Raw genomic sequence first — 22,429 nt, 5'->3', positions numbered from 1 at the left:
CAAACATTAGTTAAGATGAATACATACCTATCAAAAAGAACTTTAAAGCTATAAGGAGCTTGGAATATTCATTTAAAGTTTTTAATTTCTAGAAATACAGCAGAATAAACATTCCCACTTAAAGACTGTAAAGAGTTCACTAAACTGGGAAGTATTGTGTGATTAAGATGGACTGAAGAGGCAGAAGCCAAAGTCATGTGGCTTGTTTTTCAACATACCAATAAATGATATCAGCTAGGAAAAAATAAATTACTGAGTGCTACCGTATACATTTTTACCTACTTCTCATCGGGTACATTATAAAATGGCACATTTCAAAAATTATTATTTTTTTGAGAGCACGCCTTTGTGTCCATATATTCCCGTGGATATCAGCATTGAAGTGTTTACTGCCTTGAGCTCAGTCGTGGTATGACATAATTTTAATGGCAGTCCTTTATTGTTCTGTAAGGTCATGACAGAACTGATTTTATGTAGAACAGGTGGTTCTTGTTTCTAGTTGCTTCGCTCTTTTTCTTCCACGTTGAGGACAGTATCCACAGTTATTCCTACGTCCTGCAGTGACCTGCCTCCCTCTGCTCGCAGTGGCCTTCTGGGAAAGGAAGTAGAAAGGCTGTACAGGGATGTGTGGTACCCAATTTTCATCATCCAGTCAAACAGAACCTAAAAGGTAAGAAGCATCGTTGTCAATACTGTCCAGACTGTGTCCCTCAGGGTCACCAAGATACTTTACATTCCGTTCATTGTTAAACGTGCCCCTATGAATAAAACAGAACTTTTACACCTTTCAAAGGAACTTATGGAATGCAAAGAAAAATAGCATGCCAAGGATTTTAATATGTGAATAACCTCTAACACATTTTATTTAAGACCTAGGGACCACTGGCAACCACAGTCAGCAAAGACATTTAACAATGAGTAAAGCCTCAACCATAGGGAAGGGAAAGATTATTCAATAAAAAGATTGAGAACAAAAGGTTAACATTCAGGGAAAAAAAAAGATTTTGATCATAAATCTCAGCCACATGAAAATGATGCAGGAACTGTTGGGTAATGGAACAAAGTTCATACTGGCGGCTCTGAAAGTATCTGACCCACCAACTGTGAAATGTCATTATAACAAAAAACCCAACAAATAAGAAATGAGTAGAAAAACTAAAAAAAAAAAATGTGTAGAAATCACAGTTCAGAAGGATCCAGCATGCCTAAGTGCCTAAATTTCTGCAATGCAGAACACGCAGAAGTGCCCTTTATCCTCAACACTGAGTGCCCGGGAGTGACCAGTCCCAGACAGCAGTGTGAGAATACCTCTCCCACCGCACGGGAACAGACTTGCCAAATTCAATGAAAATATTCCTCAAGAGAGGAGTTTCCTCACCTGTGAACTGCAAGACTTAGAAAACCTTCTCCTCAGGACACTTCCTTGCGGACACCGGAGAGCAACAGTGACGACCTGGGGAGCGAGCACATGCAGGTGAGAACCGCAGTCCACCGCCCTCCCAGTTCCCACATGGGAGCAGCAGTGAGTACGAAAGCTCACGTGGGTTCTGCAGGAACTTAGCTGAGAGAGCACGTCAACAGAAAGGTCCAGATAATCACTCTACCCCCAGAAATAATTCTTCTGGAACTGAAAAACACCTTGCTGCTGACTGCGGAGCTAGGTGACAGAGCCTTCCAGGGAGGGCACCGGAGACAGCGGTGCCGTCTGCCCCGAGGGCACCGGAGACTCGGCGGTGCTTTCTGCCCCGAGGACACCGGAGACTCTGCCCCGAGGGCACCGGACACTCGGCAGTGCCGTCTGCCCCGAGGGCACCGGAGACTCGGCAGTGCCGTCTGCCCCGAGGGCACCGGACACTCGGCAGTGCCGTCTGCCCCGAGGGCACCGGACACTCGGCAGTGCCGTCTGCCCCGAGGGCACCGGACACTCGGCAGTGCCGTCTGCCTCGAGGGCACCAGAGACTTGGCAGTGCTGTCTGCTGATGACATGCAGACTGCAGTCCGGCTTCCAAAGCAGCCTCCCAAACCAGGCAGGCCCAGGGCCCACTCCGAGCCTGCAGACAAGAGAAACACCAGACTGGGAGAAAACTAAGGTGCCCACCCACCCCCTCCTTCCTCTCTGTCTCTCTCTTCCCCTCCCGCAGCCAAGGCTCCATTGGAGCAAAGAAGGCCCGGGCGCTGGGGATGGCTCCTTGGCCTCTGCCCCAGGCGCTAGAGTGGCTCTGGTCGCGGCAGAGCTACGCCCCGGAGGGGCAGAGCATCGCCCCCTGGTGGGCAGAGTGTCGCCCCTGGTGAGCGTGCCGGGTGGGTCCAGGTCGGGCACATGCGGGAGTCTGTCTGACTGTCTCTCCTCGTTTCCAGCTTCAGAAAAAAAAAAAAAAGTTGCTTATAACAATTAATACAATAGATATGGTGCATACATTTTACATGTGATTCTCAGGTATAATAATTTACCATAATTTTGTTTGTTTTATTCACCAAAAACAGAACTAAGAGCAGGGAGAAGAAAAGAAGGATGCTATTGCTTATAGAGTGACTCGGGGGGGAGTACTGGCTGTAAGCAGGTGGCCTGGGCTCTCCCAGCAGGCGCCTTGGGGGCTCTTCCTACTTGTGGCTTCGGCTTCGAGTGAAGAGTTACTTGGGTTCATCCCAGCTCTAAAATCCTGTCACTCTGACATACACTTTAGTTAGTGGAAGTACTGGAAAGTGTAGAGAAGAAAACAAAACGGAATGACTGTAAGTCAGAGAGGAGAGCAACTGCCTCTGTGGCAGAGGTTTCTCAGCCTTTACAGTGACAGACCTGAGACTGGGAAGAAAAACGCTGTCCTTTGACATTTTACACAAAAAATACAATTTAAAAGGATTCACTGACAATGTGAGGTCTATAGTCCGTGCACATCTGGTGACAAGCTGCTGTTCTGTAGAGTTAATGTCATGTGTTTTACAGCCAGAGTAAATTCACAAAAGGTGCTCCTTGTCAAGCCTGAGCTATATTTAAATACTCTTATATTATAAATTGTTGTCACGGAGACCAACCCAGAGCTTGACAAGAAGTGAGAATGAAGAAGTGTCAGGACAGATATCTCATAGGCCTGAATTCATCGTGTAATATGGGGAGGAATTTGAAGTTTAAAAAAACAAAACAACAACAAAAAACATTGTATTTCTCCTCTGATGTCCAAAGTTTTATTTTATTTTAAAGATTTTATTTATTTATTTTAGAGAGAGGAGAGAGAGTCAGAGAGAGAAGGGAGGGAGGGAGCAGAAAGCATCAACTCCCATATGTGCCTTGACAAGGGAAGCCCAGGATTTTGAACCAGTGACCTCAGTGTTCCAGGTCGACGCTTTTACCCGCTGCGCCACCACAGGTCAGGCTGACGTCCAAAGTTTTAAATGCTACAAATGTGTTGACAAAAATGAGATACCCCCAATGGCTTTTGTGGCTGTCTCAAAAATGGCTTTTAAGGAGTATAATAGTCACTGAGCCCCAGTTAATGGAAAACCATCAGAGCTCTCCTTTGCCTAAATGACAATGGCTTTAAAGATGCGTGCTCCCTGCTCCCGGGCACTGGAGACGGGTTTAAAACTAAGCTGGACAGCGCTAAGAAGGCAGGAAGCAGCTCACACAGACAGGTTCAGTCTGACCCTGCCCCCAGACAGCAAACCTCCTTCCATCACAGCTACAAAGAAGCTGCATTCTTCCTTTTCTCTTTTCTAAGTGCAGGAAAACTGCAATTGGAGGTTATCTGCCTGTTTTGATTCTATTTTAATAAGTAACTCATTTGCTGACCTGAAATTTTGGAATAGCCCATGTATTCTTTTTCTTTTAATTGAATTTATTGTGGTGACACTGGTTAATAAAATTATACAGGTTTCAGATGTACAATTCTATACAACTCATGTATTCCATCTCTGCCTGATTCGGTAGGAAGACTCTCAGCTCTAAAAAACACACTCAGCAGACATCAGGCTTCCAAAACAGGACTGGTGCTCAAGGGTTTGATATTATACCATTTTCAGAACAAGACCTAATTACAGCGCAGTCACATTAACACTTACCCTATATTTACTTTTAAAACCCAAATTAGATACAACACACTTGATATTAAAGGAGACACAAAATATATTTAATTTTCACACAAAATAAGCTTACTTCTTCAGCTGTTTCAGGAGGTTCTTCAGGCAAATCTGGAACCTAAAGAAAAGGATTCATAAAAGGAATGTAAACATTTTGAAAAAGAAAACAATAATCTCAACAAGAAGAGTCCCTTTTAATAGAGTTTAGCTACACCTAAGCTTAATGAAATCTGTGCATTTCATAGACACACATAGGTTTACAATAAGGATGACAGGTCAATTAATAAACATTTTTGGGTAAGCAACTTTGTGCTAACAAAAGATGATAAAAATAGAATGTTAGATGACAGCTAGTAATCTGTACACATTTAAAGAATTTGTTTTTATGATGTTCCAAGATACTATTTAAAATGTACAATTTAAAGAAACAGGATAAATAGTACGTTCAGTAAGGCCCCCAAATTATTCAATACTTAGGTTCATGAATATATACATGTTGAGATGAGTGCGTATTTTTCTTCCCTAATACTTCCCTGAACAGGTTAACAATGATTCACTTCGGTGGCTTCCATGTTTATTCATTGCTTCCCTACTTCTGTTACTCTAGTAAAAAACCTGATGGTCAGACCATTTTCTCTCATTAAAATACCTGTTACCAACAATTACACCTCTGGGGACCCTTTTTATCTTTTAATACCAGACAATCCGCGTTTTAGAATATTTTATCTAACAAACATTAATTGCATTTATTAAATATATCCATGTGCTTTATTTTGGTCCACCCAAATTGACCGTCGGCATTAAATAATCCATGCTATTAACAAAGCAAAGAATCTTGAATTTTTAATTAGTCCATATAGGTCATTAGATCTTTTCAGAATGTTAGAAACAGTTCAGTGGCCTGATTCTCACTCTCAAGCTCCATTAAGGAACTAGGAAAGCTCAGACTGTAAAACAATACTAGAAAGCACTTTCAAGGCCTAGACAGATAACCGTCCAGCTCTCCCCAAGAGTCTGTACAAACAGACTTATTTCTAAACTTTGCTAGCTCCCAAGTTTTACTTATGGATTAAAAATTTGAAAGGAAAGAAGCCATAATAAACCTGGGCATTGTTTCAGAGTGAATGATCACTAGCCCATTCTCTAGAAGGGCCACTGAGGAAAATGATACACTCGTGTTAATATTAGCCACTCCCTGAATATGTATTAGCTCCCATAGGAATGTTTCCTTAGTAAACATGGTATTTGTTTCTACATAGTCAAACTACTTCCTCAAAGAGAACTGAGAATTTTCTAAACCTATTACCATTTATCTTTATAGCTTCCAAGTTTGATTCAGAACATTAATATTAAGCGGGAAAAGTGACTTAATGAACGCAGTCACTCTGTAAGGTAGCGGCAGGAAGACAACTGGATTAAAAGCCAGTGCTCCTTCCCTCGGTAGACACCTCCCACAGAACGGTGTTCCTGTTGCAGCGACACGATGCGGTGAGCAGGCACGAAGCAACCAACCTTCTGCGGGGGCTGGTCGGCAGGTGGTGAAGCTCGGGTTGACGATGTAGGCAAGTTCCGCCTCTGTGCTGCTTCTCTGCTTGGTGTTGCAAAAGATGTCTGATTCTCACTTTCAAGCACCAAATATTCATCACCCTGGTCAGAAACGGTAGACAATTTCAAAAGAGATGCTTTTTATCAACTTTATTCACAATGGGTATTTCTTTTACCCTGATGGCATTTCGGTAAAAAATATAATTAAGTCATTATAAAACCCAGAAAATTAAAGCGTTATCTCCTTAGATAGGAAAACATGGAGTCTAACATCTTGTAGACACTACCCTTATCCAGCTGTGGGGTTCTGACAGATAAAGGCTGACCTCAAGTTTTTAGTAGGGTTGAAGAAAGAAGAAACCCTGGATGCTACCCTTTTCCTCCTTTCAGTAAAGGAAGCACGGCAGTGCCAGGAAGTATGCCGTAAAGGGCTGTGAAAATAGAACACAGACGAGTAAAAACACGTCTCTGTGTGACCATACGAAACTTCCACAGCTGAATGGGGCCCTAATATCTCGTTACATAGAAACATATTTCAGTTCTCAAATTCAAACTCTGAGCTTCCACTTGAACTAATCACTTTAGGAGGCAAAGGATTTTATTCCAGAAATCACAATGATTATTTTTATTAATATTATCTATTAAGACTTTTCTTAGCAAAATAATTTGCTTGTGTCAAATTCTCAACTACATACTCATTAGTCCACTAATGCCTTTCTTTCATATCTACTGACCTCCTAAAAGTTCCATCAGACTAAAAGGGCCACCACTTTGGTGGGCAGTGTCCCCATTCTCTTATCCTAAGAGAAGTTGGTGGAAGAAGCATAGGGAACAGAAGTCAAGAGGTCTTGATACTGAACAATGAACTGACCAAATTTAAACTGCTTCCCTGCAACTTACGGGGCTGGATCAACTGATACACTTTTCTTTCAGCTCTAACATTCCCATTCTCATGTTCTTTGATAGCCCCAAGAGCCCAGTCATAACAACACCAAAGGTCTACCCTGTCCAGCTTTTTGTTGACCCCACTAATTAGGTTAAAAGATATACTAGTACAGTAGTACCGTGAAGATACAGCCTAAAAGCAACGGGCAGAATGACTAATTCACATTGTGACCATTTCAGAAAGAGAGCACAGGCTCAAATCAAGCTATCCACGTCTAACACCACAACACTGAGCAGAAGACAAACTCTCCTCAGAAGTGAAATCACAACATAGAGCAGTTGCATTCTGTGTTGCCGTCTTTCACATTACTTTTATCACCCACTCTTTTTTTTTTATATATACAGACAGAGAGAGAGTCAGAGAAAGGGATAGACAGACAGGAACAGAGAGAGATGAGAAGCATCAATCATTAGTTTTTCATTGCGACACCTTAGTTGTTCATTGATTGCTTTCTCATATGTGCCTTGACCGCGGGCCTTCAGCAGACCGAGTAACCCCTTGCTTGAGCCAGAGACCTTGAGTCCAAGCTGGTGAGCTTTTTTTGCTCAAGCCAGATGAGCCCGCGCTCAAGCTGGTGACCTCGGGGTCTTGAACCTGGGTCCTCTGCATCCCAGTCCGACGCTCTATCCACTGCGCCACCGCCTGGTCAGGCTATCACTCACTCTTGATTGTTCAATGACATATTGACCGTTGTGAAATGAAAACTGATTCTGCTTCACTATAAGAATCTTATTCACCATTACTGAATCGTTTTCTTTACAAGATGGTGAAAGGTACAGTATGAACAAAGCAAATGAGTTTGGGGACAGAAATAATCTTATCCCCTGTTATTCTAAAACTTAATTCCTTTATTATTGTCCTTTTTCCTCTATAAGAAAAAAAAATCATAAATTTCCATTAGCAAATGAAAAAATTCATACTCAAGGCCAGAGGAAAAAAAAGTCAAAGGTTAATTTGGCTTCACAGAAACAGAGCCAAACAAATGAATATAATGTGACCTTATAAAACCTTGGAGGTCTTTCTTGAGGAAAAATCTGATTTTGTTTATATAAAACACAGTTATAGAGTCAACTATTTTCTTAAAGGTTACTGTATGTTAGGGCTTTCTGAGGCTCTCAGCTAAATGCTCTTAGGTACTTAACCATTTGACACACAAATATGCTGAATAAAAACTGATATACAATCATTAATAAAGACTCCTTATAAAGGCTGTATTAGCAGTTTAACATCATTTGCAATTTTAAAAAGTCAACATATGTTAAAACAAATCATAATGGAATTCAATATACAAAATGGAATCTATTCTAACCCCGAGTTTATGACCATTGCTTAACTTCCACGTTTCACCCGTTGTTTGATAAAAGCGCTCTTCCAGCTTTCTCAATTTCATTTCCTGGTGAGGTTTCAGAACATTCTCTATGTATTTGCTGACCTGTTCAAAAAAATATTAAGTGTTGTTACTATACATTAACATTTCTAAGGGTTTACGTCATCTATAAAAGTTGTCAGTAAGAACTAGGTAAAAAATTGTATTTTCATACTAACTCAGTTTTGCCAAAAATAACAAAATAATAAATAAAATAATAATAATGGCCCTGGCCAGTTGGCTTAGTGGTAGAGCATCAGCCTGACATGTGGATGTCCCTGGTTTGATTCCCAGTCAGGGCACACAAGAGAAGTGACCATCTGCTTCTCCACACCTCTCATTTCCCTTTCTCTCTCTCTCTCCCTCTCTTCTCCTCCTGCAGCCATGGCTCGACTGGTTCAGCCCATTGGCCCCAGAAGCTGAGGATGGCTCCATGGAGCCTCAACTCAGGTGCTAAAAATAGCTCAGTTGCGAGCATGGCCCCAGATGGGTGGATCCTGGTCAGGGTACTGTGGGTGTCTGTCTCTCTATCTCCCCTCCTCTCACTTGGAAAAGAAGAAAATAATAATATCAGAAATGAATGTGGGAATATTACTACCAACCTTACAGAGATGAAAAAGAACATAAGAGAATACTTAATCAAGATGAAATGGACAAATTCCTAGAAATACACAAATTACCGAAACTGACTCAAGAAGAAATAGAACAGACCTAAGAAGAGATCAAATCAATCATTAAAACCAAACAGAAAGAAGTCCAGGACTAGATGCATTCACTGGTGAATGCTACTGAACCCTCAAGGAAGAGTTAACACTAACAGCACTATTCACAATAGCGAAAAGGTGGAACTAGTCCATCAGTGAAAGATGGATAATCAAATTTTGATAGTTCCATGCAACGGAATATCACTTGTCCCTAAAAAGAAATGATACATGCTACAGGGATGAACCCCAGAAAATATTATGCTAAGTGAAAGAAGCCAGGCACAAAGGTCATATTATAGATTCCATTTGTAAGAAATATCCAAAATAGATGAATCCATACAAACAGAAAGCAGATTGGTGGCTGCCAGAAGAGGGAGGAACGAAGCAGTAACTGTTTAGTGGGTATGAGGTTTCTTTTTCTTTTGACAGTACAGAGGCCTTTTATTTCCTTACTCTGACCATGCCATGAATTCCCAGGGAAAGGGCTCCAGCAGCACAGGCCCCTCTCCATGGGCTCTCACAGGGTGTGCCTTCTCTGGGCAGAGCAGGCTGGCACTTCAGCTGCACCCAAGTACCCCTTTCTCTTCGGCTTCCTTCTTTCTCTGATGATTTTCCTTTACGTATTTCAGGAAGCGATCACGGTTCTTAGGAGTGCTTAATAAGCTCAATACATACATTAATTCTCTTGGCAAGAATCTTGCCCTTGCCTTGTTTGCTTACAACAATACCCACCACATGCTGGGTGGCATTGAAGACTCTTTCATTTTGCCGTGGAAACGTGTGTGGGGCATTCTGAACACTGCCCATTGCCTTGACGTCTACAATATCTCCTTTCCTGTTGATTCACATGTACTCTGCCAAAGGAACAACTCCGTGTTTTCTAAAAGGCCTTGAGAATATATAGCGGGTACCTCTCCTCTTTCCTTTTGTTAGTCATTTTGGTGAATTAACTAGAAGAGGACAGTTCCAGCCAAAAGGTGGGGTTTTCTTTTGAGGTGAAGAAAATGTTTTGGAACTAGAAAGATGTAATGGTTACACAATATTGTGAATGTTCTAAAAATGCCACTGAATTGTACGTTTTAAAATGGTTAATGTCATGTGAATTTGGCCTCAATAAAAAAAAATCTGAGCAGAAACAAAAAGAGCAGCAGACCTAAATTTTAAATGCCCCAGATAGGTTTGTATTCTAAGTAGATTCTCTAAAATGTATGCTTTACCTTTTCACTCTGTGTCTCTTGTTGTTTTTCTCTCACAAGTTTTTGCTTTTTCTCATTCTTTTCTTCTTCTTCTAAGACATAAGAACATAAAAGTGTTTTTTAATTCCCAAGAATCAGTAAGTTGAATGCTACTGTCTCTGAAAATAGTCTGTGGATCTTAAGATTATTTTTAGAAACAAGCCTTCAAAAACCAGATGTTTTTGAAATAATGAAATGAGATACATGTAGACAGTTGAGACTAAGAAATCTGCAAGTAAAATCAGTATGAAGGTTTGTACTGAAACAAGAATTATAACATGTATTAATATTATGTTACAGTTTTGATGGGGAGGCTTATGATGGGCCAATGATAGTAGGAAAGATAAAAAGTGTGTGAGCAGGCTGATTTTTTACTCCTCTGAAGAAAGTCTGACAATAACGAGGCCCTATACATAGTCTTAATTACTTACTAGGTTCAACCTTCAGTGGTGATTATGTCTCAAAATCGTCAAACAAATACGTACCAGACTAACTTGTACTCCAAGCAACATAAAGATACAACTTAAGGTAAGAAACTGTCAGGTACATGTTGCCCTTATTTATAAAACATAAGACTTGACTTGATAGTTTAGTATATGCAGCAAACACCCTCCTTATATCAAAATGTGTTTACTACAGAGTTTCTAGAGAAGTTACAATGAGTTACTTTCATTTTCCAATAGAGTAATTTGAAATATAAGAGATCAAGTAATTTTACAAAAGAAGAAAAATATCTACAATCTATGACTGGGAGGTGCTGAAACATCCATATTGTCTCTTATGTTTGGGTTGAAAGGTGTAAACTTTTAGGATTAGGGTTTTATTTATAGTTAATCGAAAGGGCTATATATTTAATACTGATCATTTTCCTTTTATGTCTATTTATATTTAAATAAACAGCAAAACAAAACATAATGTCTCAAATTCACTATTAGCAATCTTATTTCCAATAGGCTATAAAAATGCAGGCATAAGTTTGAGGATTCACCTGTTCTGGAGCGAAATATATTATTGTTTCAGAAGACTTCTAATCCTGCCCCCAAAGGGTTCTGTATCACACAGGAAACACCTTGAGAAAGACACACTGGCTGGTGGCACGTTTGCGTTACACAAGCTGCCGGGGCGACAGACTGTGCTCATCTCTGACAAGCTCTCCAATGCCTGTGCAGGTGGCCAGCCTGGCTGGCTGTGTGGAAACCGCTCACCCTGAGCCAGCACTCAGAGAGGCAGCGGAAGAAGCTTATAGAAGTGTTGGCACGATGGTAGAAAAGCTGACCACAAATGGGGAATTCTATCAAAGTTTACAAAAATTACTAGTTGATAAAAGGCTTCTAACCTTCACAAATTTTCACTTGTCATAAAACAAAACTAAGACCAAGCATGGTTTCCAAAATTAAGAGCATCTAACTATACATAAGAGATGAATGCATAAATTAAAAATGCCAGGATGGAATGAAAAATAACTTAGGATCAAAAACCTTTAAAGATTAATGGTAGATATATTTAACATTGTAGAACAGTTTATAAACTGTACCTATCAAACAGCAGTTCATCTGCACAAACACAATTTAAAATGAGAATTTGCAATATACCAGCTTAGAAATGATACAGTTTTGAATGTATAAGGAAAATGTATACTTTCTCATAAAAATATTGGGGTTTAAGGTACATTAAAAATCATGACTAAAGTTGTGATTACCTTACTTTTATGATTACCTTGAAATAACATTGCACAAATTATTGGAAAAATGGTTCTAATTGTGAAAAGTTCTAGAATTAATAAAAGAAATAGATTTCAATAAGAAAGTATAAAAGGGTAGAATAACAATAAACTTACCTTTCAGATAAACTTGAGAAGATTTAAATGAATTAAGCCATGAGGTAGTCACAGAAATAATTAGGGTAAGAAGAGCAAGCAGTAAGAAAATCCGGCCACACAGCAAAATTATATCTTTAATTCCTTATAAAGGAAAAAAAAATTAAAATTAAAAACACTTTTCATGATACTAACAATAAATAATACATTAGAAGATTATTTATACTAGAAAAGTCTAGTAAAAGTTAGTTATGCAACTTTCTATATGATTTTTCATATTGTCTTCTTTAGGTACCAAAATTCATCTGGTTTCTAATACCAGGACAAGTTTTCAGAAAACAATTCTAGAATATTTTTTGTCTCAGGAATGCAGGTATAATTCAAGTGACTGTCTACATTATAAATATTATAACTAATACTAATGCATAAATTGGGGTTTCCCTTCTGCCCAAAGTAGATAAAATTATCCACATGTTTAGGAATTAAATGACTGTTACGGCATCATCTTTTCAAATTCCAGTTCTATCTAATTCAAATGCTAGTTCTAAGTCTAGAAATAAGAAACACCAATTTATTTCTTACAGTTAAAGTATGAAACTGTGTACTTTATTTCTCAATTCAGTCCTACACGTTCACCTAAAAAAAATTCAGTGTTTGGTTTTATATTATTTTAAGAATCAAGATAAAAATTAAGCAAAAATGTGACAAGTGCCTACTTTGCTAATTGGTGAAGGAACAGAGATATCAAGTTGGGTTAAAAATACCCTCCAGGGGCCCTGGCCGGTTGGCTCGGCAGTAGAGCGTCGGCCTGGCGTGCGGGGGACCCAGGTTCGATTCCCGGCCAGGGCACATAGGAGAAGCGCCCATTTGCTTCTCCCCCCCCCCCCTCCTTCCTCTCTGTCTCTCTCTTCCCCTCCTGCAGCCAAGGCTCCATTGGAGCAAATATGGCCCGGGCGCTGGGATGGCTCCTTGGCCTCTGCCCTAGGCGCTAGAGTGGCTCTGGTCTCGACAGAGCGACCCCCCGGAGGGGCAGAGCATCCCCCCAGGTGGGCGTGCCGGGTGGATCCCGGTCGGGCGCATGCGGGAGTCTGTCTGACTGTCTCTCCCCGTTTCCAGCTTCGGAAAAATACAAAATAATAATAATAAATTAAAAAAAAATACCCTCCAGGAATTTTTAGGTTTGTTTTGTTAAATCTCAAAAATTACCAGGCAAAGATACAGAGGAACCTTTTTACCAATGTGATGAGACTGGTAGTTACTGAATTAACTAAAAATAAAAGAATTATATATACAGACAGATGTATATTTATTTATGTTTACATTTATATTTTCTGCATCACAGGCCTGCCACATCTTACCAGCATTTTGTGTATGTGTGTGAGAAAGAGAGGCAGGGACAGAAAGACAGAGATAGGAACATCAAGCTGTTCCTGTATCTGCCCTGACCAGGTTTCAAACCAGCAACCTCTGTGCTTTGGACATCGCTCCAGACAACCAAGCTACCCAGCCAGGGCAAGTACTGGTACATAAAGAAACCATTCAGTTATGGGATTTGTTCCATAATACCACTTTCTGTTCTAACAATCAAGAAATTTGCAAATGTTATATGGGAATAAAGAAGAACTAATTTGTGTATATACCTTTCAGTAATACAATTAAGTTAATTTTTTTTGTCCCTACTCTCAAGAGCCCATGTGCAGGGCACTTCAAAGGATAAATGTGAGGAACCAGCATTAAAATATTTAGCTTAAGCACAAGTAAAAACGTATTGACAATGAAGGCTTTTATACAGTAGAAAAAGACTGGGATCTTTTTTTCAACACATGTCCAATAATACAGTTTAGGTGAATAAACAGGTCTGGGAATTCCACTCCCCTTCTCCCCCTGGAAATTCAATTAGCAGCTCCAGCTAAGAGTCTTAGTATCTTTAAATACTGTTCCAAACATAACTCCTCATGCAGCTGCTGCACTGGGATGTAAGATTGGTAAAAAAGACAAATACTGCCGGTGGATAATTGCAAAACCAATTACCAAGAAAGCAAAGTAAACCATCATTTCACAACGGGAGAGAGGATTCCAGGGAAAAGGAGTTAAGTGAAAATTAAAGGAACTAGTTGGAGATGCTGTCAGGAACCCAGCTGCACTTTCAGAAAGTTTGGCCTACTTTTATCAATTTAGACATTGTTGTAAGTACTGGGAATACAAAAACAAATTAGATTAATCTCTACCCTCAAGAAGTAAGTGTATTTCCCTTTGGTTAGAGATGACTCTGTGAACAGATCTTCTGACCTTGGTAACTACCTTCCCATTGACTAGTGAGTGATTCAAATATTAGTGAAAAGTAGAAAATTCCAAATGGGCAGAGTAGAGGTGGATGCTATAAAGGCAAAGGAGCAAAGTGAATTCTGTAATAGTGCTGGGTAAATAAATGTGGTTTTTTTAGGTTTGCTCACTTATACTGGGGAAGCCCCGTGTGTATATAGCCTATGGAAGGCTGTGGGTGCTTGCCCTCAGGGAGGCAGATTGCGGGATTGCCTTCCTGCTTGGGAGGGGCCATTGTTTGCTGGAGAAGGGTTTTTATTTACCCCTGTTTTGCAAAAGTGCGGAGAGACTGGGATTGCTGAGGTTGGTGGGGGCCTGTGAGTCCAGAGCCTCTGGGTTTTGGAACCAGAGAACCAATCGGGACATGGGAGCCCTGAGAGAAAGGGAAGTTTTCCCTCCGTTTGTCACAGTTAAGAGACTAAATAAACGAATGGCCCTCCATTTTCTGGCTCCACTGTTCCTTTACCATCTGCCGTAATCCAATGTGAACCTGCATGGCCATGACAACAGCCACTGGCCTTACAAATAGCTAAGCGTGACTTTAACATTTCTGTGTCATTTGGATAAAGGTCTTGTTTGATTCTGATACTTCTTCAATTGATTAAGGCTTCGGGAGGGTCTTTGTAAATTTTTTTTTAAAGTGTGTTATTTTAAGTTCTTATTTCAAGCCTGACCAGGCGGTGGTGCAGTGGATAGAGTGTCGGACTGGGATGCAGAGGACCCAGGTTCAAGACCCCAAGGTCGCCAGCTTGAGTGCGGGCTCATCTGGTTTGAGCAAAAGCCTACCAGCTTGAACCCAAGGTCGCTGGGTCCAACAAGGGGTTACTGGGTCTACTGAAGGCCCGCAGTCAAGGCACATATGAGAAAGCAATCAATGAACACCTAAGGTGTTGCAATGCACAATGAAAAACTAATAATTATGCTTCACATCTCTCTGTTCCTGTCTGTCCCTGTCTATTCCTCTCTGACTCACTCTGTCTCTGTAAAAAAAATAAAAATAAATAAATAAATAAATAAATAAATAAATAAATAAAATAAGTTCTTATTTCAAGCAACATGCCTGGGACTCACTTCTTAGGGGTGGTCAGGGGAAGGTGGAGAGACAGGAAATATTAAAGTTGAATTTCATCATGGTCTCTAACTTTAGAACTGGGGTCGGGAATCTATGGCTCACGAGCCAGATGTGGCTCTTTTGATGGCTACATCTGGCTCACAGAAAAATCTTTAATAAAAAAAATAATAATGTTAAAAATATAAAACAGCCTGACCGGGCAGTGGCGCAGTGGATAGAGCGTTGGATTGTGATGCGGAAGACCCAGGATCAAGACCCCAAGGTTGCCAGCTTGAGTGAGGGTTCATCTGGTTTGAGCAAAAGCTCACCAGCTTGAGCCCAAGGTTGCTGGCTCGAGCAAGGAGTTACTCAGTCTGCTGAAGGCCTGTGGTCAAGGCACATATGAGAAAGCAATCAATGAACAATTAAGATGTTGCAACACGTAACAAAAAACTAATGGCTGATGCTTCTCATCTCTCTGTTCCTGTCTGCTGTCCCTGTCTATCCCTCTCTCTCTGTTTCTGTAAAAAAAAAAAAAAAAAAAAATACACACACACACACACACACACACAAAACAAACATTCTCATGTATTACAATCCATTCATTTCCTACTGCTCATGTTCATGGTTGTAGGTGGCTGGAGCCAATCACAGCTGTCCTCTGGGACAACACCAAATTTATATTGGATAATGCATAATGTACATGGGTCGTTGTGAAGTCAGGAAGTAAACTTCCCTCCTTTTAATCAAGTAGTCAGCTAGCTAATTGCAGAAACCCTTTTGATGAAGAAGATGGCTAAAAGAAAAAAAGATGAGGAGTATCGTACTTTTCAGCAGGAATGGACAGAGGAATTCACCTTTGTGGAGAGAGCAGGTTCTGCAGTGCGTGTAATATGCAATGATAAAATTGCATCGATGAAACGGTCAAATATAAAGCAACACTTTGACACACACCATACTATTATTTGCATCAAAATATCCAGCGGGGGACAGCAGGAAGAAAGTATGTCAAGAGCTACTGTGCAGAGTGCAAGCTAGTCAGCAGCAACTCCATGTTTGGACCCAACAAGGTTACTGGAATTTGGCTAGCTTTGCTGGTGCTTTAGCAATTGTGAGAAACAGAAAGCCATTCACAATGGGGAGTATGCCAAAACATTCATGTCTGATGTTGCCAATGAACTTTTTGAAGACTTTTCGGATAAAGACAAGATAATCAAACAAATAAAGGACATGCTTCTGTCAGCAAGAACTATTCACGATCGTACCATCATGATGGCAAATCGAATTGAGGCAACACAAGTGAAGGACATAAATGCAGCACCATTCTTTCCTCTCGCTTTGGATGAGTCAACAGAAGTAAGACATTTATCCCAGTTCAGCGTGACTGCAAGGTATGCATGCTGTCGGTGACACACTACGTGAGGAAAGTCTTGCTGTTTTGCCTATGAAAGAGACAACAAGAGGGGAGGATTTATTCAAGTCTTTCACTGAGTTCACTAAAGAAAAAAATCTACCAATGGATAAACTTATTTCGGTGTGTACTGATGGTGCTCCGTGCATGGTGGGGAAAAACAGAGGATTCAGAGGGCATCTTCGTGAACATGAAAAGAGACCCATCCTAAGTTTTCACTGCATCCTACATCAGGAGGTGCTTTGTGCTCAGAGGTGTGGCGAGCAGCTTGGTGAGGTGATGTCATTGGTCATTCGGTGGTCAACTTTATTGTTGCCCGAGCTTTAAGTGATCGCCAGTTTAAAACACTGCTGGATGAAGTTGGGAATAATTATCCTGGTCTGCTTCTGCACAGCAATGTGCGTTGGTTGTCAAGAGGGAAGGTGCTCAGCCATTTCGCGGCTTGTCTGAGAGAAATCCAGACTTTTCTTGAAATGAAAAACGTCGAGCATCCTGAGTTAGCTAACGCTGAGTGGCTCCTGAAGTTCTACTATCTTGTGGATGTGAACTGAACATCTGAACCAGCTCAATGTGATAATGCAAGGCATTGGAAATACAGTCTTATCCCTTCAACAAGCAGTGTTTGCATTTGAAAACAAGCTGGAACTCTTCATCACCGACATTGAAACAGGTTGTTTAGGACACTTTGAAAAACTGGGAGAGTTGTGGGTTTTTTTGTTGTTTTTTTTTGTATTTTTCTGAAGCTGGAAACGGGGAGAGACAGTCAGACAGACTCCCGCATGTGCCCGACCGGGATCCACCCGGCACGCCCACCAGGGGCGATGCTCTGCCCCTCCGGGGCGTCGCTCTGCCCCGACCAGAGATACTATAGCACCTGGGGCAGAGGCCAAGGAGCCATCCCCAGCGCCCGGGCCATCTTTGCTCCAATGGAGCCTTGGCTGCGGGAGGGGAAGAGAGAGACAGAGAGGAAGGAAGGGGGGAGGTGGAGAAGCAAATGGGCACTTCTCCTATGTGCCCTGGCCAGGAATCGAACCCGGGTCCCCCGCACGCACGCCAGGCCGACGCTCTACCGCTGAGCCAACCGGCCAGGGCGAAAAACTGGGAGAGTTTAAAGATGCATGCACAGCGAGTGACCCTGCTCAATACCTAGATCTCCAGCAGCTAGCGGGCTTCACATCTAATCTCCTGCAGTCATTCAAAGTGCGCTTTGGAGAATTTCGTGAGCACACTTTTTTTTTTTTTTTTTTTTTTTAGCTCCTTGGTTTCTCTTCTTTCTTTTTTTTTTTTTTGTGACAGAGACAGAGGAACAGACTGGGAGAGAGAGAGATGAGACGCATCAATTCTTTGTTGCGGCACCTTAGTTTCTCAGTGATTGCTTACTCACATGTGCCTTGACTGGGGCGCTACAGCAGACCGAGTGACCCCTTGCTCAAGCCAGAGACCTTCGGTTTTAAGCTGGTGAGCTTTTGCTCAAACCGGATGAACCCGCGCTCAAACTGGCGACCTCGGGGTTTCGAACGTGGGTCCTCTGAGTCCCAGTCCGACACTCTAGCCACTGTGCCACCGCCTGGTCAGGCAGCACACTCATCTTTTTAAGTTCATCACCCATCCACACGAGTGTGCAGTGGACAGCGCCAACCTGAGTTACATCCCTGGTGTCTCCATCAGAGATTTTGAGCTACAAGCTGCTGGCCTGAAGGCCTCAGACATGTGGGTGAATAAGTTCAAGTCACTGAATGAAGATTTGAAAAGACTTGCACAACAACAAGCAGAGTTGGCGAGCAAACACAAGTGGAAGAAATGAAAAAACTTCAACCCGCGGACCAGCTGATTGTCAAAACTTGGAATGAGCTTCCGGTCACATACCACATGCTGCAGCATGTGAGTATTGCTGTACTGACAATGTTTGGCTTTAGGTATGCATGTGAGCAGTCTTTCTCACATCTAAAGAACGTTAAGACCAACCTACAATCATGTTTAACGGATGAAAGTCTCAACGCCTGCATGAAGCTTAACCTCACCATGTATGAACCAGACTACAAAGCCATCAGCAAAACCATGCAGCACCAAAAGTCGCATTAATGGTAAAGAAGTACTGTATTCATCATTGGTTAGCAACAGCATAACAATGTTATTAAAAAGAATTCAGAGACTTATTGTACTTTAAAAGTGTTGGTCTTACATAAAATGCACACATTTACTTATATTTAGTAGGGTGTTTTTGTTGTTGTTTTTTCTTTCCTGAAGTTGGAAATGGGGAGGCAGTCAGACAGACTCCTGCATGTGCCCGACCAGGATCCACCCGGCACGCCCACCCGGGGGGCGATGCTCTGCCCATCTTGGGGCGTCACTCTGCTGCAATCAGAGCCACTCTAGCGCCTGAGGCAGAGGCCACAAAGCCATCCCTCAGTGTCTGAGCAAACTTTGCTCTAATGGAGCCTTGGCTGTGGGAGGGGAAGAGAGAGATAGAAAGAAAGGAGAGGGGGAGGGGTGGAGAAGCAGATGGGCGGTTCTCCTGTGTGCCCTGGCCAGGAATCGAACCCAGGACTCCTGCACGCCAGGCTGACACTCTACCACTGAGCCAACCGGCCAGGGCCTGGTGTTAAACATATTGTATGGCTCTCACGGAATTACATTTTAAAATATGTGGCATTCATGGCTCTCTCAGCCAAAAAGGTTCCCGACTCCTGCTTTAGACCTAAGTGGGAGATACATAAACTTATCCCTTATATGTCCAAAACTGAACTAATTCTCCACAAGTCTGCCATTTCCTTGCAGTGTTCTTTTTATTGTTGGCACTACCAACTACAATACTTGGCGTGGTTCTACCCACTCCTAAGAATCATCCTTCAATCCCTCCTTCTCCTTACCCCAAACAACCCATCAACAAATCCTGTTGGTAGTACTTTGTAAATATATCCCACATCTGTGCACATTTCATCTGTTATTGCTGTCCAGGCCATCATCACTATGATGTGCCTACTTCACAAACCTATGCAGCCCCACTGCCTCCACTCTAGCTTCTTTCCTCAACATTGAATCCGTGACCTTTTAAGCCAGTGGTTCCCAACCTTTTTTGGGCCACGGACCGGTCTAATGTCAGAAAATATTGTCACGGACCGGCCTTTAGGGTGGGACGGATAAATGTATCACGTGACCGAGACAAATGTCAAGAGTGAGTCTTAGACCTAAGGAACAGAGGGAATCTGGTCATTTTTAAAAAAATAAAACATTGTTCAGACAAATATAAATAAAAGGAAATAATGTAAGTTATTTATTCTTTCTCTGTGGACCGGTACCAAATGGCCCACGGACCACTACCGGTCCGCGGCCGGGTGACTGGGGACCACTGTTTTAAGCCATTTAACCTCCATCTCAGTTTCCTCTCGGGTAAATGGGGATGATAACAGTACCCACCGCCTACGGTAGTAATACAGATTAGATAATGAATCAATAGTATTTAGAGTGACTTATAACAGATGCTCAGTGAATGTTGTCAACCACTCTCCCCCTTAATCTCCCGGACCCAGCCACAGTGGTCTTCATTCTTTTCCTCCGACGTCACAATTCCTTTTGTATGGAATTCCTTTGGCCTCGGCTTTCAAAGAGGCAGCTCATTATTCGAACCTGTTTATATTTCTCAGACGGCCTATATCACATTATCCTATTTATTTCCTTATTAGCACTCAACACAACTTGAAAGCAGTGTCTTTATCCCTGTGCTTTCTGCCTCTTACACTCACACTTCACCGGGTCTGCAGGGACACCCTTCCAGACCGGACGCCGGAAGCAGAAGCCAGCGCGGTGCAGCCTGGGAATCGTAGTCATCGCCCGTTCTCGCACGCCACGTTCCTGGGAAAGTTACCCGGGTGTGAGCTCCCAGAGGGAAAATCCAACACTTACCTAGGTCCGGGGACCCACGCCGGAGCTCCAGACACAAGAAGGGGAGCGCAGAGAGGAGAAAAATGCCAACTACCCCACGGGGCGCCATGGCGGCGGAAAGCCCTCCTCTTCCGGTTCCGCCTCCCCGTGGTAGGGTGGAGTGGAATAGGTCCCCAAGGGAGTCAGTTGGGAGAGACCTGGGTCTTACACCCCGGTTGGTGCTCAGACTGAAATAAGCCCCCTTTTTTGAACTCATTATCAGCTTTCTAACAGAAGGAGTCACCTCCTCACGTCCCATGGCGTCGTGGAGGGGAGACGGCCCCGCTGGCCGCCCGCGGAGCCAAGTCCTGTGAAAGCAAAGCGTCAGTCAGCTCCACCGAGGGGCTCCCCGGAGACCAGGCGGGCAGCGCCTGCCCTCGGCCGCGGGACTCGGGAGGCTGTGTGTGAGGGGGAGCTCGGAAAAGTAAAACTCAGCCGGAAAAGCAAGTCCGGCGGTTGACGCTGTGCGGAGCGAGCCTGGCCCTTTGGTCTTGTGTCCGTAATGGAGGATAGTGGGCTTTGGGTCCGAGTGCGCTTCCCTCTCTTGGGAAGCACCTGTCTTATCTCTAACGGTTCCGGGCCCCATCCGTGGTCTTTAGTGCCTGTGGAAAAATGACTCAGAAGTGGGGTCTGGCACCTGGTTCCAGATCCTGGAGGCCCGCCACCCCTTGTTCTGGCTCCTTGTCAGTTTTGCCAACAGGTGTTACTGTTAATGACTTGGCCTCACAGTTACATGACTTCATTGCCATCGCTTGACTCACCTTTATGGCGCTTCTGCCAACCTGCAAGGCAGTTAAACTATGGAGGTCCTCGCAATGTAGCAAGAGTTAATGCTGTGAATTTTCGTTTTCTGACCCATCCATCAGTCTTCCCACCTCACCTTTAAATTTAATTCAACAAACATTAAGCCTCACAATTTGCCTGGAACTGAAGAACTTGTGGAGGTTCAAATACGTGTAAGTTACTGAATTTGTCCTCCCGAAACTCAGATTAGTGGGAAAGATAACCCTGTAAACAGAAATACAACACAGTACCTGAATGCTGTGATCGGGATATTCCATGATGCTACCAAATCCTACCCCAGGGCTTGGGGAAGGCTTTCCAGAAAGAAATCAGGACAAATCTGTGTCCTAAAGGTTAGGAATGAGGGTGCGGGTACAAGAGGACGCGTGGGAGTTCAAGTTTAAAAAACAATGCGGAGGAACTACCAGCACTTAAATACTGCAGTTTAAAGTTTGAATGGAAGTGCACAGAGGTAGGTTGGAGTTCGCACCACTGAGAGCTTTGCTTTGTATGTAACTAAGAACTGCATCCTGGAAGTAGAGGTTCAACATATGAGGGCACAAACTCAAAATCCATTGCTGTGAAGTAATATAAATTGTAACATGACATACTAATTAAAGAATTAACTAGGCCCTGGCCGGTTGGCTCAGTGGTAGAGCGTCGGCCTGGCGTGCAGGAGTTCCGGGTTCGATTCCCGGCCAGGGCACACAGGAGAGGCGCCCATCTGCTTCTCCACCCCTCCCCCTCTCCTTCCTCTCTGTCTCTCTCTTCCCCTCCTGCAGCCAAGGCTCCATTGGAGCAAAGATGGCCGGGGCTCTAGGGATGGCTCTGTGGCCTATGCCTCAGGCGCTAGAGTGGCTCTGGTTGCGGCAGAGCGATGCCTCAGATTGGCAGAGCGTCGTCCCCTGGTGGGCATGCCGGGTGGATCCCGGTTGGGCGCATGTGGGAGTCTGTCTGACTGCCTCCCCGTTTCCAATTTAAGAAAAATACACACACAAACAACAACAACAACAAAAAAAATAATTAACTATACTGACCAATCCAGATATTCTTCTTTGTTGTCTTCATTAAAACAGGAAAGAAAGAAAGAAAGAAAGAAAGAAAGAAAGAAAGAAAGAAAGAAAAAAAAAAAACAGGAAAGAAAGGGAAGTTCCACAGCTCTTACCATCTTCATTTGGATAGGATATATTCCTTTAAGTATTTCGTTCCTCTCTGACTTCCTATATTCCTAAAGTAATCTATTGATGGCTCTGTC

At 42.7% G+C, this 22,429-nt stretch overlaps 1 protein-coding gene across 2 annotated transcripts; it reads right to left on the bottom strand.

The window, feature by feature from the left end:
* Positions 1-265: 265 nt before the first annotated feature.
* On the bottom strand, positions 266-21,441 carry UBXN8 (UBX domain protein 8). Of its 2 annotated transcripts, XM_066234893.1 has the most exons (9): positions 21,426-21,441; positions 20,374-20,699; positions 11,708-11,830; positions 9,853-9,920; positions 7,875-7,997; positions 5,587-5,721; positions 4,151-4,192; positions 1,379-1,453; positions 266-663 (listed from the first exon to the last, which is right to left on the bottom strand). In XM_066234893.1, the coding sequence occupies exons 2-9, from the start codon at positions 20,648-20,650 to the stop codon at positions 496-498; spliced, it is 1,011 nt and encodes a 336-aa protein (XP_066090990.1). In that variant the 5' UTR covers positions 20,651-20,699; positions 21,426-21,441; the 3' UTR covers positions 266-495. The 2 variants fall into 2 exon arrangements, with proteins under 2 accessions (XP_066090990.1, XP_066090988.1); XM_066234891.1 differs by lacking the exon at positions 21,426-21,441 and having other exon boundaries at positions 9,853-9,923.
* Between the last annotated feature and the right edge of the window lie 988 nt (positions 21,442-22,429).

Source organism: Saccopteryx bilineata, chromosome 6, assembly GCF_036850765.1.
Source record: "Saccopteryx bilineata isolate mSacBil1 chromosome 6, mSacBil1_pri_phased_curated, whole genome shotgun sequence".
Lineage (NCBI taxonomy): Eukaryota > Metazoa > Chordata > Mammalia > Chiroptera > Emballonuridae > Saccopteryx > Saccopteryx bilineata.
Note: the sequence above shows the minus strand (reverse complement) of the source record. Positions and strands in the feature narration are given on the sequence as shown.